The 18,154-nt window shown below is 41.9% G+C and overlaps 1 protein-coding gene across 1 annotated transcript; it reads left to right on the top strand.

Moving 5' to 3' along the window:
* The first annotated feature begins 3,508 nt into the window (after positions 1–3,508).
* Positions 3,509–17,643, top strand: cmya5 (cardiomyopathy associated 5). Its single transcript, XM_047380382.1, has 14 exons — positions 3,509–3,771; positions 4,541–5,180; positions 5,282–7,993; positions 10,798–10,893; positions 11,006–11,224; positions 11,316–11,338; positions 12,234–12,358; positions 12,456–12,590; positions 12,715–12,861; positions 13,024–13,171; positions 14,741–14,874; positions 14,994–15,111; positions 15,190–15,366; positions 15,453–17,643. The coding sequence occupies exons 1-14, from the start codon at positions 3,665–3,667 to the stop codon at positions 15,700–15,702; spliced, it is 5,031 nt and encodes a 1,676-aa protein (XP_047236338.1). The 5' UTR covers positions 3,509–3,664; the 3' UTR covers positions 15,703–17,643.
* The last annotated feature ends 511 nt before the right edge of the window (positions 17,644–18,154 follow it).

The following is an 18,154-nucleotide window of genomic DNA, read 5'->3' as shown; positions in this document are numbered from 1 at the left end:
AGTTGACTGTGGAGTCAGCACATCAAGAGCAACTACGTACAGAAAAAAACTGGGCTGTCATCCAAAGTCCTCTTTTCAGATGAAAGTAGATTCTGCATTTCATTTGGAAATCAAGGTCTTTTGGAGAAAGTGGGGAGGCACATAATCCATGTTGTTTGAGGTCCAGTATGAAGCTTCCACAGTCAGTGATGGTTTGGGTGCCATGTCATCTTCTGGTGTTGGTCCACTGTGTTTTCTGAAGTCCTCAGTCAATGCAGCCATCTACTAGGGAATATAGAGTACTTCATGCTTGCTTCTGCTGACAAGCTGTATGGAGATGCTCATTTTATTTTCCAACAGGACTTGACACCTGCCCACACTGTTAAAGGTACCAAAAACTGGTTCAATGACCATGGTGTTCCTGTTCTTGATTGGCCAGCAAACTGGCATGACCAGGTACCAGATATTGTGAAGAGGAAGATGAGAGCCGCCAGGCCCAACGAGGCAGATGACCTGAAGGCAACTATCAAATTAACCTGGGCTTCCATTTGATCTCAGCAACTAAAGCTGATCGCCTCCATGCTACACTGTATCGATGCAGTTACTCATGTAAAAGGAGGCTGAACCAACTACTAAGCCCACAAAAAGTAACATACTTTTCAGAAGCCTCACATTTGTACTTAAAATATGTTGGAGTCACCAGTAGTTAATCCACGGTATCAACTTGTTGCATGCGATACCGTTTGAAGTGTTTTATGCTGAACTGTGTTTGATTTGCTGTGCAAGGTGCGTGTTCATGTTTTTGTCCAGCTGATCCCAAATCAGCCAGGAGTTAGAAGTTGGACATTTAAAGTTTTCCATTCAAAGCAGCTGCGGTCTGGGCCTCGTGGCCTGACCACTCCTTAGTCCCAGTTTTATTGCTGGAGTTTTTCCACTGAGTTCCCGCCTCAGAGTTTTATGACCCTTTGTTTGAGATTTGGGGCAATCGGCTGCTGGTGGCTAAAGGCGCCGCCAACCGTTCTACCAGTTGATCACCGAAAACCGATAATCCTCACAAATATACATTTTCTATTGATCTTATTTAATATTCTAATATTTTGAGACACTGATTTTTTGGGTTTTCATTATCTGTAAAAAATAAGAATCAAAATTATACGAAATAAAGACTTGAAATATTTAATCAATGTGTAATGAATCTAAATATGAGACCAGGCTGTTGAAACACGTGTTTTAAATTGCCTTTAAGTGGCAATATGTTGCAGAGAAAACTTTATTGTCTTCTAAACCTAGTAACTTGGTTGTGCAACCTTTGGTCGCAACAACTGCCATCAAGCATTAGAGATAACCAGCAATAAGTATTTTACAAACTGATGAGGAATTTAACCCCACTCTTCTTTGCAGAATTTTTTTAATCAACCACACTGGAAGATTTTTGACCCTGAACGTAATGTTTAAGGTCATTCTTCAGCATCTCAGCCAGATTATGTCCAGGCCACACAAAACCTTCATTTTTTTTTTTTTTTTAAGGCATTTAGAAGTGGGTTTGCTCTTATGTTTTGGATCGTTGACCTTAACTAAAAGCAAGGGTCAGCAACCTTTACAATCCAAAGTGCTGTTTTGGCCACCAGTCTAACTAATTAGCTTAAAGCCACAAATGCTACATAACCATTTCAAAACAAATATGTATATTTTTAATAAATATCTACTGTTAGAAAATTGTTTTAATTTTTAAATTAATGAACCACTGTTTTATTTAAGAAAACTTTTTCCAAAAAAGGAGTGAATAGATTTTCTTCAGTTTCTATTCATGGAAAATTACATTAAAAAAAATTACAAAAATAAATATTAACTATTTTTGTAAATTTGTTTTTAATGTAATTTTCCATGAATAGAAACTGAAGAAAATCTATTCACTCCTTTTTTGGAAAAGTTTTAATGCTGCACGGTGGCACAGTTGGTAGCACTGTTGCCTTGCAGCGAGAAAGTCCTGGGTTCAATTCCCAGCCAGGGGTCTTTCTGCATGGAGTTTGCATGTTCTCAACATGCATGTGTGGGTTCTCACCGGGTACTCCGGCTTCCTCCCACAGACCAAAGACATGCCTGTTAGGTTAATTGGTCACTCTAAATTGCCCTTAGGTGTATGAATGAGTGTGTGCATGGTTGTTTGTGTGTTGCCCTGCGATGGACTGGCAACCTGTCCAGGGTGCACCCCGCCTCTCGCCCATAGACTGCTGGAGATAGGCACCAGCTCCCCTGTGACCCACTATGGAATAAGCGGTAGAAAATGACTGACTGACAAAAAATTAACTACTTAAATAAAAATTTATCTTTCACTATAGTGTCCATTTGTTGTGAAAATGTTATGCAAATATCACATGAAAACATCAGAAAATTGCTAAAGCTAACACTGCTAATGTTATTGAAAGCCACTGTGGAGGGTCTGAAGAGCCCCTCCAGACCGGGAGCTTGCAGACCCCTGGCTTAATGTCACAAACGGATGGTTCCATCAATCACAGCAAGTCACCCAAGTCCCAAAACAGCAAAGCAGCCCCACAGCATTACACTAACACAATAATGTTTGACTGTCATAATGATATTTTTCTGAAATGCTGTATAGGTTTTACACCAGGTGTAACGAAACTCACAGGGTTCCACAAAGTTCCCCATTTGTTTCGCCAGTCCACAAACACCTTTATGTTCTTTTTGATCAGCATTTATTTGGCTCTATAACTCTCTCAGGGACACCCAGTCTCTCTTAGAGTTAAATCATGAACACTGACCTGAGCTGAGGCCAGTGAGGCCTGCAGTGCTTGAGATCAGTGATCAGTTGTGGATGCTGTCATGGAGTATTTTCAGTAGGCCAGCCACTCCTGGGAAGATTCACCACTGATTTAAACTCCAGTACAACACACTGAAGTTTGTCATTGTAACTTGACAAACGGTAAACAACTTTTAAGGGTTATAAATACTTTTGCATGGTGCTGTATCTCTAAGCTGAAGTTGACTTGTTATTCATCATCTTTCGATGCAGTTCAGGCAGATAGCTGATTGTTTCTACTCATCGTGTTTTGACGGCTTATTAAACCTAATTTTATGGCTTCTGCAGAGTGCCAGCATTGCTACGTGGCAGATATGTTACAAGACACGGGTCTGCTTTTGAGAAGTGCCCCATCCCACCAACAGCAAGGGGACCAGAGGTACAGTTTCAGCACAAGGCCTATTTTTAACTTGGCAAACAGGGGTTTTAATTTAAAGCCACATTGCCTCTGTTGGCCATGAATCTCTGGGTCTCACATGGGTGCACCTTCATAAAAGTCTTCTGAAACACCAGAATATCTGTAACTCTGTTTCAGGCCACCTGTCGGTGTGCTTATTTAAATTATGTCATTAAATCCAGCCTTCCTGTGTGCCTAATTTGCTTCTCTTATCTACCCTCCTCTGTTTTCATACCCCACGCTATTTCTGTCCCTCCCTGAGTCAGAGAGGGACAGAACATTGAATGACACAAACAGACAGACCACCTCCCAATTCAGAATGACTAAGATCTAAAACACACAAAAGCCAAATTTGGGGACTTCAAAGGCAAGGCAAATTTATTGTACAGCACATTTCGGCAGCAGGACTATTCAAGGTGCTTCAAAAAAACAAGAAAAACAATAAGAAAAATCTTCAGGAAATTACCAAGATGGAGGAATGTGAAAGCCTGGACTCTGAAATGACTGAGCTGCTGGAGTTTCAGGATGAGGCTCTCAGCCAGGGTGATGAAGACGAAGTGGAAGAGCTACAGAACAGGTACTTTTTCAAATTACATGTTGTTTAACGTCTCTGATGGGTCATTTTGTCTTTGTGTTGAGAAGTCTGTTTGGAGATAAAAGAAAGACTGCTCATAATTTAAAACACATGAATGACATTTTTAAAGAAAGAAAAAAGAAATCAGTCTACAGAGCATTAATACCCAAATACTCAAAGTCAGGCACTCTTTAACACTTGATCTGGTCCTTCAACAACACTCTCTTACTCATACTATGTTTTACCTTTTATTCATCATGCTTTGAATTGACCTTGCCATGTCATAAATAGTAGAAGACACTGATATGTTGGGTGTATCTCAGAAATCCAGGTATCTTTTCTCGAACATTACATGAATGACGTTTGGTGGACGTCAACTTGCCCTAACCCGGCAAGGGCCGAGGTGTATTCATAGCCCGAGGGACAGCTCAGAGTGCATTCAATCATTCGTTCTTTTAGTGTATCGCTCACACTTGCAGCCTGGTATCAGACATCAATACTGCAGCTCTACACTGCTCGTAATCCTCTTGAGAAGCAAAATGATGTGCCACCTTGTTTTCAGCTCAAATTTGTTAAACTGCAAAACATGAATACAGGTCAGTGTTGTGCAAATATATTTTGATTTGATTCATTAGTTTGTTCTCTGCTTGGATTTCCAAGAATCAAGCCAGAAAGATCTCCTCTTGCACTCAATCTGTTTGGTATTGCATTGGAATGGCGCAAGCACCCTGCTCCCCTGCCTCTGACTCTGTTCGTTCCTCTGTGTTTCAAGTCTGCGAGAAGTCATCCAGGACCAGTCTGTGAAGCCTAAACTCCAGTGCCTCATGGTGGACCCATCTTTTTCCATGGTGACAGTTCAGAGTGAGGACAGCGGTATCGTTTGGGAGACGGCCTCCAGCCGGTGCTCTACACCCTGGGCGTCTGAGGCAAGCTCCACATCTGAAGCTTACAGCATGGAGGGCTCTGGAGGCGCGGGAAAGATCACCATTGTCTTCGACGAGGACAAAGTAGTCCGCAGGAGGACGAGGTCCGGGGGGAGAAATAGCAGGTTGGGGGACCGGCTAAGCCGACCTGGTAGTTCAAGGTCTGCTTCGACTTTGGGAGTAGAGAGACCAGAGATGGCTGAGGTTTCTCTTCCTAACATCAAAAAGGAGAAAAAGCCAACAGAGGCAGACTTGGAGGAGATAAAATCCAAAGATCAGCAGTTGTTCAGTTTGATTTCTGAAGGCTATGAGATTCTTAACATCAGAGTCCCGTCCAAACTCCCCACAGTGGACGAGGAGGAGAGTATGGACCTGATGGACAATTTGTCCTATCTGGACCAGACTCCAAAGATCAGGTCCAGAAACCACCATGACTGGGCACAACACAGGGACCAGATGGAAGAAGAGCAAACACCAGATTACTCTGAGGTATGTGGTCGAGATACTTTTTACCTTCTTTTTGACTCATTCTGCAGATCTAAACATGAGAAAGTATTTCTGGGTTTGAGTTGTTTTGAATCTCTCCATAGTCCTCAGAAGACACTTCACAGCCATTGTCTGAAAAACAGCGTGGACCCATAACTCCAGAGACAGAGAGCACTGCTAACATCGACTACATTGAAAAGTTCATTCTTTTGGATGTGGTGATTCGTGGAGACGAAGCTCCACTGCAAAAAGAGGAAGAGAAGCTGCCTGCAAAAGCCCAAACAGATGAGCATGAAGCTTTAAAGGAGGCAACCGAGGATACCTCTGTGTCCGAAGAGTCTTTTGTGGTTGTCACAGATGCTGAGATATTTGGGGAACACCTGGATGAGGTCTTCTATGGAGAAGGACCTCCCATTGAAGTGGTGAAGCAGAAGGAGGAAGGGGTAGAAAAGATGAGATCAAGACGTGAGAGCCAGCGATCAATGAAGGACGGTGGTTTGGTGTTGTTTGAAAGTGAGGAGACCACCCTTACTCCTATTTTTATCTCCCCGGGACCTCCCAAGATCATTGACCCTATTCTCCTGGAGGAGCCCACTGCCATGTCCTTCATGTACTCAGACCTTTACGAGGACGCCGTGGGTGAGAGGAGAGGGAGTGATGAGGAGTTCTTGGAGGCAGAGAGTGTGGCTTCCGAGAAATCCTACAAGAGGCAGTTGTCGGATTCAGAGGAGGAGGACGGGTATCTGGAGAAGTTCAGGCTGAAAGATGAAACACCAGCATTTGACGTTCAGTCAGAGTCAGCAGAGGGTAAGGCTGGGGGGAGGATGGTGTGGCCATTTGAAATGACTGGATGCTTAATCAGAGCAGCAGAGGATGAAGAGGAGATGAAAAAGACAAAAACTGATAAACTGAAGACGTGGGAGGTACCTGAAATGACTGAAGTGAAACAAGAACTTTTAACAGAAACAGAAGAAAAACCATCATCGGTGATGGCTCATGATGAAGCTTTAGTGGAAGTCCCAGAAGAGTTACATCAGGAGTCCAAATCAATGGATCACAAGGAGAGTAAACAAGAGCAACAGTCGGTGGAGCCAAGCTCAGAAAGAACATTTGAAACTCCCCAGATGGAAATCAAAGTAGATGAAACCTTGCAGGGCAGAGATGAAACAGCTACTGGGCAAAGGTTTACTGAAACCGAGCTGCAATATGAAACACAAAGAGAGACTGAAAAAAAATCTGAGCCGCCTGCAGTGACACCAGATTCAACAGCATCAACTCTACCTAAAGGCAGAGAGGAGCCCCCAGTCTGCACTGAACACACTCTGCTAACAGAAACCACTGAAAGGAGTTTGTCTGAAGAAGGAGCACCTGTTGAGTCAAAGATGGTGACTGCTGATGAGAAACCTCCACCTGAGGCAGAAGTTGAAGTGAAAAAACCTGCAAATTCAACATTCATCTCAACTGAAACACTCATGGAATCAGAGGCATCTTCTTCTGCATCTGTGCATGAGAACATAGAAATACCTTCTCAAGATGTGGCCCCTCTCAAAGTTGTCATTGACTGTGACTGTGACTGTGACTATGCAGCGCAGACAGTGGAGGAGGTGTTGGAGAAAGCAGTGAATAAAGAAGAGATGCAGACCCAAGTTAAGACTGATGTACAGGAGGTTGCAGAGGCAATACCACTTGTTCCTGAGGCAGAAGAACAACACAAGCACCTGACATATGAATCTTCTGAGAAGAGTAAGGCTGCAGCTGCTGATCAGGAGTCAGGAGTTAAAACTGAGACGTCAGGTGAAATAACCCAACCTGCAGAGTCTAAAGAAATCGATTTGGAGTCAAACAACAAACACCAAGAGATGCAACAAGAAGAGACAACTGACTGTCAATCAGACAACCTAAAACCATCAGCAGAACCCAAATCTAGAACGTCTGCAGAGGACACTGGGTCATGTGTGCAGGACGTAGTGAATGTAGGTGATGAGTTAATCCTCCTAGTTCCTAAAGGAAAGGCTGTAGAGATGGACATAGAGATTGGTCAGTGGTCTGAGGACATTATAAAAGAGACAGTTCCTACACCTGAACCTTGCATCTTCTCTGAGGTTCAGGTACATGAGCCTCAAGCAGAGGAAGAACCAATAGTTCCTATAAAGGAAGAAGAACTTCCCAGTAGTGAGTTAGACTCAGAGGCTTTAACACCTGCAGCTGGAGATGAAGCCAGCACTGAGAACCTGGAGACTCATGAGGACAAACTCGTCTTCTCTACGCTGAGAAGCTTCACTCCTCAGGAGCATTTATCTGAGCTTCATGGAGATGATGTACATGCAGAAAAATCAGAACAAAAAACAGACATCTATGAGATGGAGGGGAAATCAGAAATAAATCTACTGAAAGAGGATGCAGCACCGGGTCTTCATCTGCACAGTGAAGATGTAGAACAAATTAAGGAGAAAAGTGAGACGGTTTTAGAGGCTATAGAAGAAACCGTGGATGACCTTGGATATGAAGTGATTGGTGAGGAAGATGCAAAAGGTATGCTTGAATCTGAGATCCAAAGAGAAGAAGAAGAGGAAGAGCCCTATCAGAGGCTGAAGGAGAAGATGGAGACAGAGGTAGAGAAGGATGACCTTGATGAGGCTGATTATGAAATTATTGATGCAGAGGAGGAGAGTGAGTCCCGCCTGGCTGCTGAGCTACAGGGCATGGACTGGTTCTGTCACACCTGTGGATGTCTGCTGTCAGAGGACGAATGTAGATCTGAGGAGCATCATGGCCACCAGGTCTGCTTGGTGGAAAAAGCCTATGAGGATATAAAGGTCAGTGAAAGAAGTTGAACCTCTCCATGAGAGTTAGTATGAAAGTTATTGTATGTTATATTTGCATTATTTGCTTTTTAAAAGAAACGCTGCAGATGCCTGGAACATTGAAACGGGATAAAATTAGGCTGTTGTTGGCTAATCCAAGTGTGGATGTAAACTCAAGGTTCCAGAACATTTTTATTTTTATTTTAAAATTTCAGACTTTTCCCAAAAATTCCCAGATGTGGTCAATATTCGGTCCATTTCTGACCAACAATTGCAAACGTTTAGCTTTTATCTTTTTTCTACAGTGTATGCAAACATCTGGTTTCAACTGTATGTGCAGGTATGTGATTCTTTACAAAAGACACAATAACTACAACAGTGGAAATGTGATAAATTACTGCGCAAATATTGTTTTCCTAATATTTGTCCACATCTGTCAGTACTTGACTTACAGTACAGTTAGATGTGTGACTTTTCCCAGCGTTGGCTATTTGTTAAACTGTCATCATAAGATCCTCTCACTTGTAAAACAATTAGTTATCTCTTAAAAATTACATTAATGATTACATTAATGCAAACAATTTACAATGTCTTTAGTTTTTAAATTGCATCTCTGAGATAAAAGTAATAGTAGTACAGAAAAAAACCTAAGGTTGCAGGCCACGTCCTTCTGGTGAAAGTACTCCCCATCGTATTTATATTCTAAAGTTCTTTTTTCCCCTTCAGTGTCAGCTCTGTACAATTTACTCTTTATATAAATATAAATGTGGCTCACTGGGGGTGTTGTCATCTTGCAACCAGAAGATTGTGGTTTGATTCCAGTTTCCTCCCTTGCCACACGTGAAAGTACCCAAGGAAAAAGCACTTAACCGCAGCTTGCCAACCGATCTGGGCGTTGGTGTATGAATGTGTGCTTTCCTGAGTATGGTTGGGTGAATGTGGTTCTAGTGTTTAGGTACTTTGAGTTGTTAGTATGACTTGTATGGCACTTTTGAAGTTCTGTCTGTTCTGTTTATAGCTAAGAAAGTTAGCAAGGCACTTTAAACCCACAGGAGAAAATTTATCTGCTGGGGACTGTAAATCTAACAGAAAAAGCTATCGTCTGAGTGGGCAGTTTAAACGGTTGCTACTTAATGACAACAGACGCAGGCAACATCTTGTAACAATATGAGAAATATAGTTTTGTCTTTTACTTGCGTTTTATGATACTACCCTGGGGATCCGTCTTTATGAAACAGCTAAACAAAACTGAATCAGCCATCAGTCAGCAGGTTCCAATTGCTTCTCTGGAATATTTCATCATGTAATTGAGAGTAAATGAAAGAACAGGAAGCTGATGCAAACTTTAAACCATGAAATATAATTTCCAGATGATATTTGAACCAGGCTCTGTGTTTATGTGATGCTGTATTTATATGACGTTCTGATAGCTGGATGGTAACTGCATGAAAGATCAAAGTTGTAATGCAGCACAAAGCATTTCAGCTCATTCAAATCCTCCACATAGCAGAAAATTGATCCTGACAAGTTCACCAAAACAACTGTGCAAATCTGAATCTGGGCCAGTTTTCTGAGACCAGAATGGACCATCCCCTCCCTTGCCTTTTAACATGGGGAGTGAAGGCATGCTCACACATTCACTTTCGCCTGTGAAGACACATTCGTGAACTCCTGCTGATGAGGCGGTCAGGGAGTGATTACTGTCCGGAGCTTGACCTCATTAAATGTGAGCTGCCTGTTTTCGAGAGGTGACGGGGATTCCCGCTGCCTCTCTTCAACCCTGATGATTCAACTTAAAGCTACAGAGGAGTCTGAAAACTAAAACATGAGGAATGGGTTCTTGGGAAACACAGCACCGAGCAGAAGTCTTTATACCCCTTGTATTGGGATTTGACAAACCAACCAAATAAATGCATTTGTATTCGGCCCACCTTTGCAGAACCACATTTTACTGCCGTTACACCTGCAGGTCTTTTGGGTTACGTTTCTACAAGCTTTGCTCATCTACAGACCGAATATTTTGCCAATTTGTCTTCACAGCATAGCTCAATCTTATTCAGATTGGATCCAGAGAATCTGTGAACATCAAACTTTGACATGGCCATTCAACCCCATCAGTATGCTTTAACGTCAACCATTTTATTTTAGCTCAGGCTGAATGTTTTTCTCCTGTTGAAATGTTAACATTTGCCCTCAATCTACAGTTTTTGCATCTACTATTACCTTGTATTTTGCTCCCTTTATCTTCCTATCTACTCTGACCTGCTTCTCTGCGTCTGTTGGTGAAAGGCATTCCCACAGCATAATGCTGCCACTACCATGTTTCATGGTGGGGTTAGTGTGTTGGGGGTAACATGCATTGTTATTTTCCCACCAAATAGTGTTTTCATTTAAGCCAGTTCAAATTTGGTCTCATCAGACCAGAGCATCTTCTTCCACATTTAATATGTTCCCCACACAGCTTTGGGCAAAGTTGAAATTTGACTTGTTTTGATTTCCTACTTGCTCCTTTTCTATGAAGATCGGATTTGTGGAGCGCACAACTAACAGATTCCTCCACTTGGGCTGTGGATCTCTGTAGCTCCTCCAGTCACCATGGGCCTTTTGGCTACTTCTCTGATTAATGCTCTACTTGCTGTCCAGTCAGTTTTGCCTTGTGTTGGTAGATTTGCACTAATTTGCTTTGGTCCTGTATGACAAAATGTGAAAGATTTACATACTTTTGCAGGCCGCTGTAAAACGTGGCTTTAAATAGGGCAGAAAGTCAGTATTTATTTATTCAGTTAAAAATGAATATGTTTGATCTTGTCTAACAGGAGACTCTGGGTAGCTGGATCTCAGAGCTTCAAGCAAGATCAGAAAACATTGAGGACTTGGTGTCTGAGCTGGAGCTGGCCTACAATTCTGTGGAGGTACGGTGTTTTTAAATCAACATTCTCCATTAACACTCTGAAGAAGCAGATGAGCCTGTTGATGTGATCTGGTGAAATCCAACTGCTCTCTCCTGGCTCTCCTGTTGCTCAGGATCAGTTCACGGAGAGCGAAGCAGCCATGCGGGCGGAAAACGAGGAGATGATGGCTCTTGTGATGGAGCAGTACAACGCCATGTCCGTCAGCATGGAGGAGGAGAAGAAAGCCAAGCTGGAGCAGCTTTACGACAAGATCGTTTCCTACCAGGAGAACATAGACTCAGCCAAAACCACTCTGGAGACAACGGCCAGGGAGGCAGAGACGGATGCCAGAGTAAGCCCTGGACGCTCACTTGATTGGGTTCATTGGTTTTGGTAAATGAGTCAAACGTCTAACAAAGATCTTTAATCCTTTCTCCTATCAGTCACCAGAGGACATTCATGCAAGGTATTTCCACCAAAAAGTGTGAGACAGTCCACATCACATAAAATGCATGGTGTTTGCTCTGCAGATATAAAGCTGTGATCTTCACACCTACTTAAACTGTGGTCTTGGCATGAATTAGATGTTGTGCAAAAGTCTAGACTAATTCTTTCTGTTGTGCTTCCAAGCAGCCAGAGGGTCTTGTAATACTTTAAAGTGGTGGGTTCAAAACTCTCAATGTTTTCTGCAGGTAATTCAACATATTTCTTTTTTAGCTTTTTTTTTTTTTACTGTAGAATACTGCTATTATTATAAGGTTTGTTTCACACTAGTGGCTTTTATTGGACAGGAAAAATGGAGGAAGCTGCACTGAAGACTACCAGTCTCCATAGTTTGGAGATCTGCTCAGCCCATTGAGCTGCACAGGACCCATAAAAATGATGTTTTGTTTACTGAGCCCCTTTTCTCTGAAAGATGCAGCATTCAGAGACAGATATGCTCCTAAATGTAAGGGATGGACTTTTAAATGAAATCTTTAGACCTTTTATTAATATTACCTTGCCAAAAAAAACATATATTTCTCTTCTGTTTTGTTGAATCACTGAGGAAAAAGATAACAAACATCGATGGAAAGTTTGATGGATGTCAATTAGAATTTTAGCATAAAAAATATGTGGTTCCCAAAGAGCTTTATGTTGGAAACTTGCTTACTATGCTCCTATGTCAGGACTTTGCTTTTCTTTACTTTTCATCTTCTGTACATAAATACTGAAACACTCAGAGAACCCATAGAACCTCTGATGTAAATCACTTTAAAAGAGTACAAAAGAGTCTGGCTCTTCTGAAGCAAAACACAAAGAACTTTAGGCCGGTTTAAAACATTTGCCCAACACTGAGAATTATGTGTTTGTACGGACAGACTCCAAACTGCTCTGGACTCAGCCTTGTCACTGGAGTTGAGTCCTAAGGGACTGCTGGTGTTCGAGGACTACACCACGGCCAATTCCTCAAGCTCAAACCTCGCACAGCGCAAAGGCATTCCAGGTAGCTCCAAGTCGAAGACTCTCTGTGAAGATTTATCTTCTGTATGTCCAGGTCCATGCTGCATTTGTTATAGTTACAATTACTGTAATTGCCTCAGTGCCCCAAAGGCCCACTCTGCAGCCCCAGGAGCACAGCTCAGCTTCCAGCACTAGTGTCACAGTTTACTGGAAAGTCAATCCAGGAGACATCATAGACTGCTTTCAGGTCTACTGTGTGGAGGATCCACAAGGAGGTAAGTACATCTAGCTTGGTAGTTAGTGCAAAGCTTTATCTTTTCAACTAAACCTCTATGGGTGGATTTTACTTCGTTGGTTTACTTCCTGAGCTGCCTAACGTGTATCTGCTGCTGTTTACAGCTGTGTCAGAGGAGTACCGTGTGACAGTGAAGGAGAGCTACTGCGTCCTGGAGGACTTAGAGCCTGACAGGAAGTACAAGGTGTGGGTGATGGCCGTCAACTATGCAGGCTGCTCTCTGCCCAGCGAGAGACTCCTCTTCAGTACAGGTCAGTACACATGCTGAAGCTTAAATTTCATTTCCTTTAGGAAATAAAACTGCAGGAGTTTTTTTTTTGTGTTTTATTTTGCCATGTGTCCCCAGAAAGAGCTTGAATTTCGTAGTCAATATTTAAAGTTGATTTCAAGCCTCCCTGCTGTGTTTCTGGCAGCTCCATCTGTGCCGGTGATCAATACAGAGCGCTGCAGTGTCATGTGGGACTCAGCCACGCTGAGGTGGAGCTCAGCAAAAGCGTCTCCAGGACTGAGTTACACTTTGGAGTACTGCCGACAGTATGAACTGGAGGGAGAGGGGCTCAGGTCAGTGTCTGCCTGGGGAACCTTGTGGGAATGTTAACAAATTACAAGTGGACTTACAATTACAAAGTGGAAAGATTGATTGATTGATATATTAGGTTTTTAATTGTTTTCACAAGTAGAAATCTGAACAGTGATTTCTATGTGCATTTGTATTCACCCCCTACCAGCTTAACACAGAGGCGGACATTTTTGCACATGTTCTTTATGAAGATAGCTCAAGCTCAGTCAGATTGGGTGCAGAGTGCTGTTTAACGTCAAGTTTTAGCTATTGCCACATATTCTTGATAGAATATAGACTTTGACTGGGCCATTCTAACACATGAACATACTATGAAGTTTACAGGTGGCTGTCTTTATTTAAGTGGAACCTCTACCCCTGTCTCAAGTCTCCTGCAGCCTTATAAGGTTTTTCACCAGGGTTGTCCTGTATTTAGCTTGCTCTATTTTCCATCAACTTTGACCTGCTTGATCAGGCTGAAGAAAAGCATCCCCACAGCATGAGGCTGCCACCACCATGCTTCACAGCTGGTGTGTTCAGGGTGATGTGCAGTGTTAGCATATAACACAAGAAGATGAATTGAGGTCCCATCTGAGCGTAGTACCTTCTTTTACATATTTGGTGAGTTCCATATATGACTTGGGTAAACTGAACATGGTGTTTGTTCTTACTCCTTGTACATAAAGGCCATTTTTGTGGAGTGCACAACTAATTGCCCTCCATTCAGCTCCATCCATCTTCCCATCAGCTCTCGCCAGCTTCCCTATTTCCCGCAGCATGATGCTGCCTCCATGTTTAATCTCACACGTTGAATGGTATTTTCAGGTTAATGTGCAGTGTTAGTTTTCCCCTTACATATTGAGCTTTGCATGAAAGCCAAAAAGTTTTGTTTTAAACTCCTGAAACCAGAAAACCTTGCTCCAAATCTTTGTTTCTCCTACATGGCTTATGGCTAACTATAAACAGCACTGCTAATACATTTCATTAACAAAAGTCTGCTTCTTGCCACTCTTCCATAAAAGGGCAGATATGTTGAGTTGTTTAACCTAACTCTACTTTAAACTTCTCCACACCTTTCTCCCAGTCCTGGTCTGCACCTTGGTCTTCATGCTGTTTGCTCACTAATGTTCTCTAACAAACCTCTGATGCCTTCACAGAACAGCTGGATTTATACTGCGACACACAGGTGGACTCTATTTACTAATTAGGTGACTTCTGAAGGTAACTGAATGCTCAGTACCAGAGTAAAGGGCACTAAAAACATTCAGGCCACACTTTTCAGATTATTATTTGTAAAACTTTCTGAAAACCATGTTTTGTTTTTCCATCATTTAACAGTTTTTCAGTACTTCACTTGTTTGTGTTGGTCAATCACATAAAATCTCAATAAAACAAAGTGGTGTTTTGTGTTTGAAACCTGACAAAATGTGGAAATGTCCATGGGGTGTGAATACATTTGCAAGGGACTGCATATTTTGAACAAATCTTTTCCTTTCACATTTTATTATTTAAAATTTGCATGTCTAAGCAATGTATGTGCATGCTAATGTGTGTCTTTGACGTGTTTCCAGATCGATCTCAGGAATGAAAGCGTGTGAACAGAAGGTTGTCCTGCAGCCCAATGAGAACTACCTGTTTTACATCAAAGCTGTGAATGAGGCTGGAGCCAGTGAACAGAGTGAGGCTGCACTCATTTCTACGAAAGGTACAAATAAATAAACTTGACTTGACTTGATAAAGAAGTCCAGTCCCACTTGAACATCTCTGTATTTCTTTATGGGTACTTCTTTTTCATGTATTTCGCTCACGTGTGGCTTTCCTTAGGGACGAGATTCCAGCTCCTGAAATCCTCGGCTCATCCCGCTCTGATGCTGTCAGATGATTACACCACACTGCAGTTTTCCCATGATGCTCACCATGCCAACGCACCCACAAACAAGGAGTAAGTCACACCCAGAATTTTTTCAGCCTGTAGGGAGATTTACATGTAGATTTAAGCCAGAGAGTGTTTGTTTTCCAGGTGTCCATCCATCCTGGGTGAGTTGTTGCCTTCACGAGGGCTCCACTACTGGGAGACAGTTGTGTCCGATAGTCCAGCTTACAGGCTTGGAGTAACATGCAGTGCAGATAATCTAAACGGCTCACTTGGGGAAAACAGCTCCTCGTGGTGTTTGCAGTGTACTCCTGGGCCTTCAGGGTGTGCAACGGAAAATAACTATTCATATTTAAGTTACTTCTTTCTATTATTGAGTCTAAAACCTTCATGTTCCTCTCTTTATCCAGGTGTAGGTATCAGTTACTCCACAACCGCGTTCAGTCCTCTGTGTTTGTGACTGAGACACCTGATCGAGTGGGAGCCTTCCTGGATCACCAGCTCAGCTGTTTGTCCTTCTACAACGCCCGCAGCGGCCAGTTGCTGGGTACCTTCACCCAGCGCTTCAGCCAGCCCTGCCACCCTGCTCTGGCTCTGGAGCAACCAGGCAGCCTGCAGGTCTGCATGGTGCCGGAGGTGCCGGAGTTTACAAAAAGCTAGCACTGACACTTGCCTCACTGACTGTAAGGTTTACAAAAAACACTGGACATTTGTTGGTTATATATAATCTTACTTTGTAATGATTAAAGTGACCACTGTTGGAGAACAGTGTTAGAAACCTAATTATAAATGTGTGGTTTTACTAAAACGTCTTGATCAGTATTTTGAAGCCAATTTCTTAGAGACAAACTAAATTAAACTTTTTATTATATTTTATAACAGAACAGGACATTAAAAATCAGAAAGAACGTAGGTCGTCTTCTGTTCTACACACAGAACAGAACCTATTATCTGGTGCACTCTATCATGCGGGAGAGATCTACAGTTTTGAGCATGCTCAAAACTTCTGTGGTGAGATAGTAGTGGGTCATTGTCAGGGTGACAACCTATCTGGGTCCTAGTTGCTGCGTGGAGATGCCTGTTACAGCAGTGGTGGATTATCCATGAGGTATTGCCCAGACACACCTACATGGCTGGGCCATTGAAGATTTTAAAGACGGGTTTGTCACAACGATCAATGCTGAGGACTCAGCTGTAAAAACAGAAACACACTAAACAGCTGACATGAACAATTCACACTTTGAAAAACTAAGCAGAAACTATCCTCACCCTACTCACACGTCTTGCACATATAGAGATCAGTATCTGGTGGATGCCTCAGGGTTCGCTGCTGGGGAGAGGCGCACACGTCCAAAATGCACATGTGTAGGTTGCTCTGTGACCGAGTTCTTCAGGATGCAGTTCAGATTCAAAATGTGTTTCTTTAATGCTCCTGGCATCATGTTCAGTGATGAAGATGGATGAGTACGAGGAAGAGGAAGAAAAAGTGTGACCATTGGATCTTAGTGTTTATATTATAAATAGACTATACTTGCAATATGACATGTAAAAGACACTTTTCGGCTTCATAACCTTGGTGTGCTCAGCTCAGACTTATTTGTGAAAAACCCACACATTTTGGATATATTACCTTAGTTCCCTCTGTTTGCACTGATAGAGTAAAATTATTGCACAAAATGACATGCTTGACAGGGGGCTATGTGTCATATACAAACCTCCCTCTTCTGCATCCTTTAAATGCTGCTGATTAACCAAAGAAAATACTGATGCATTTCCTCCTCCTGGAGTCGTACTCCAGAGGAGGAAATGCATCAGAATTTTCAAACTGATCGTGGTGGTGCAGAAACCTCCCACATTTATGGATGAATTTAGCAGAATGAGATGAAACTAACTGAAAATGTTACAACTCAGTATCATAAAAGGAGTTTACCTTCTCACTGACATGAAGATTCTTGACACCGTAGGATGGTTTCAATCCAGTATGAAGGTAGTCTTACCAAAAATATAGAATTAATACTAAACAACATGGATTTACATCTGTGCTTCCTGATTTTTTGTTCCTTCAACAAACTGAAAGGCTGTGGATAATTTTGTAATCACTGATCTGTTGTTAGAGCTTTGTATTGTTTTTAATCTGTTTTATAGTTTTCCACATTGTCTGATGTCATCTAACAATTAACAGTAATCAAACATCTATTGTGTTTTGTGTATCTTGTCACTCGCCAATTAGTTCAGGTCTTCTCTTCTCATAGTTTGACTGTGTTTATACCTCCAAGCTGACTGTTGCACCTTTCAAACTGTTTCTTACTGTGAATAGGTTGTTTTTTTTTTTTTTTGTAAATAACCTTTTTAAAGAACAGAAAAACAGAAGTGATCTGTTATTGTTATGTGTTACAGACAGTTTTAGTTTTCTTATCTTGCGAAATAATTTTGTCTAAAATTTCGGATTATGTTTAAATTGAAAACAATTGTCTTGTTGGTTTAACATCATTTCACCGCTAGAGGGCATCAGCACTCCATCTGCTGTGATGCTGTTTTCTTGTATATTTATCTTGGAAATCTCCTGCACAAAATTAAACAATAAAACCAGACCTCAAATTACTCTGAACCAGTCTGTCACTGAGATAAAACGCATCCAAACGCATTTCTTTTCTTGGTGTTTTTCCTTTAAAACCTCCAAGTAATTTCTGTTTTTATGAAAAAAGAGAGCATTGTGCCTAAAATGTTGGATTTATTCTACTAATTCAAAACATTTGATATATAAAAAAACAAAGTGCCTTTTGAAGCTAACATCACGTTGTGATCCACCCACTGTTGTCATCCAAGTTATGTACTTTCTCAAAGGGACACACGATTCACAGTTATTAAACAACTATTTTCCAGGCAATTACACCTTTATAGAGGGGAGGGAAAAAGTGGAACAAAGGAGTGCACACACATGCAACCCATCAGGGATACTTTCTGGCCTTGGCTTTATGTGTGGGACTGGTCTGCTGGAGCCTGAAGGAAAGCTTAAAAACAAACTGCTGCCTAATTTATCTGGAAATTACACTTTCCTGCCTTACTGTAGGTGGATGGGTTGGAGGGATTTTTTTTTGTTAGGGATTAAAGT

Source organism: Girardinichthys multiradiatus, chromosome 12 (assembly GCF_021462225.1).
Source record: "Girardinichthys multiradiatus isolate DD_20200921_A chromosome 12, DD_fGirMul_XY1, whole genome shotgun sequence".
Classification (NCBI taxonomy): Eukaryota; Metazoa; Chordata; class Actinopteri; order Cyprinodontiformes; family Goodeidae; genus Girardinichthys; species Girardinichthys multiradiatus.
This window is presented reverse-complemented; position numbering and strand designations above follow the sequence as displayed.

Coding starts and splice junctions, on each gene's coding strand:
- cmya5 (XM_047380382.1), top strand. CDS start 3,665: ATGGAGGAATGTGAAAGCCTGGACTCTGAAATGACTGAGCTGCTGGAG. Junction 11,339..12,233: donor CCAGAGGACATTCATGCAAG/GTATTTCCACCA, acceptor TTGTACGGACAG/ACTCCAAACTGCTCTGGACT. Junction 15,112..15,189: donor AACGCACCCACAAACAAGGA/GTAAGTCACACC, acceptor TTTGTTTTCCAG/GTGTCCATCCATCCTGGGTG.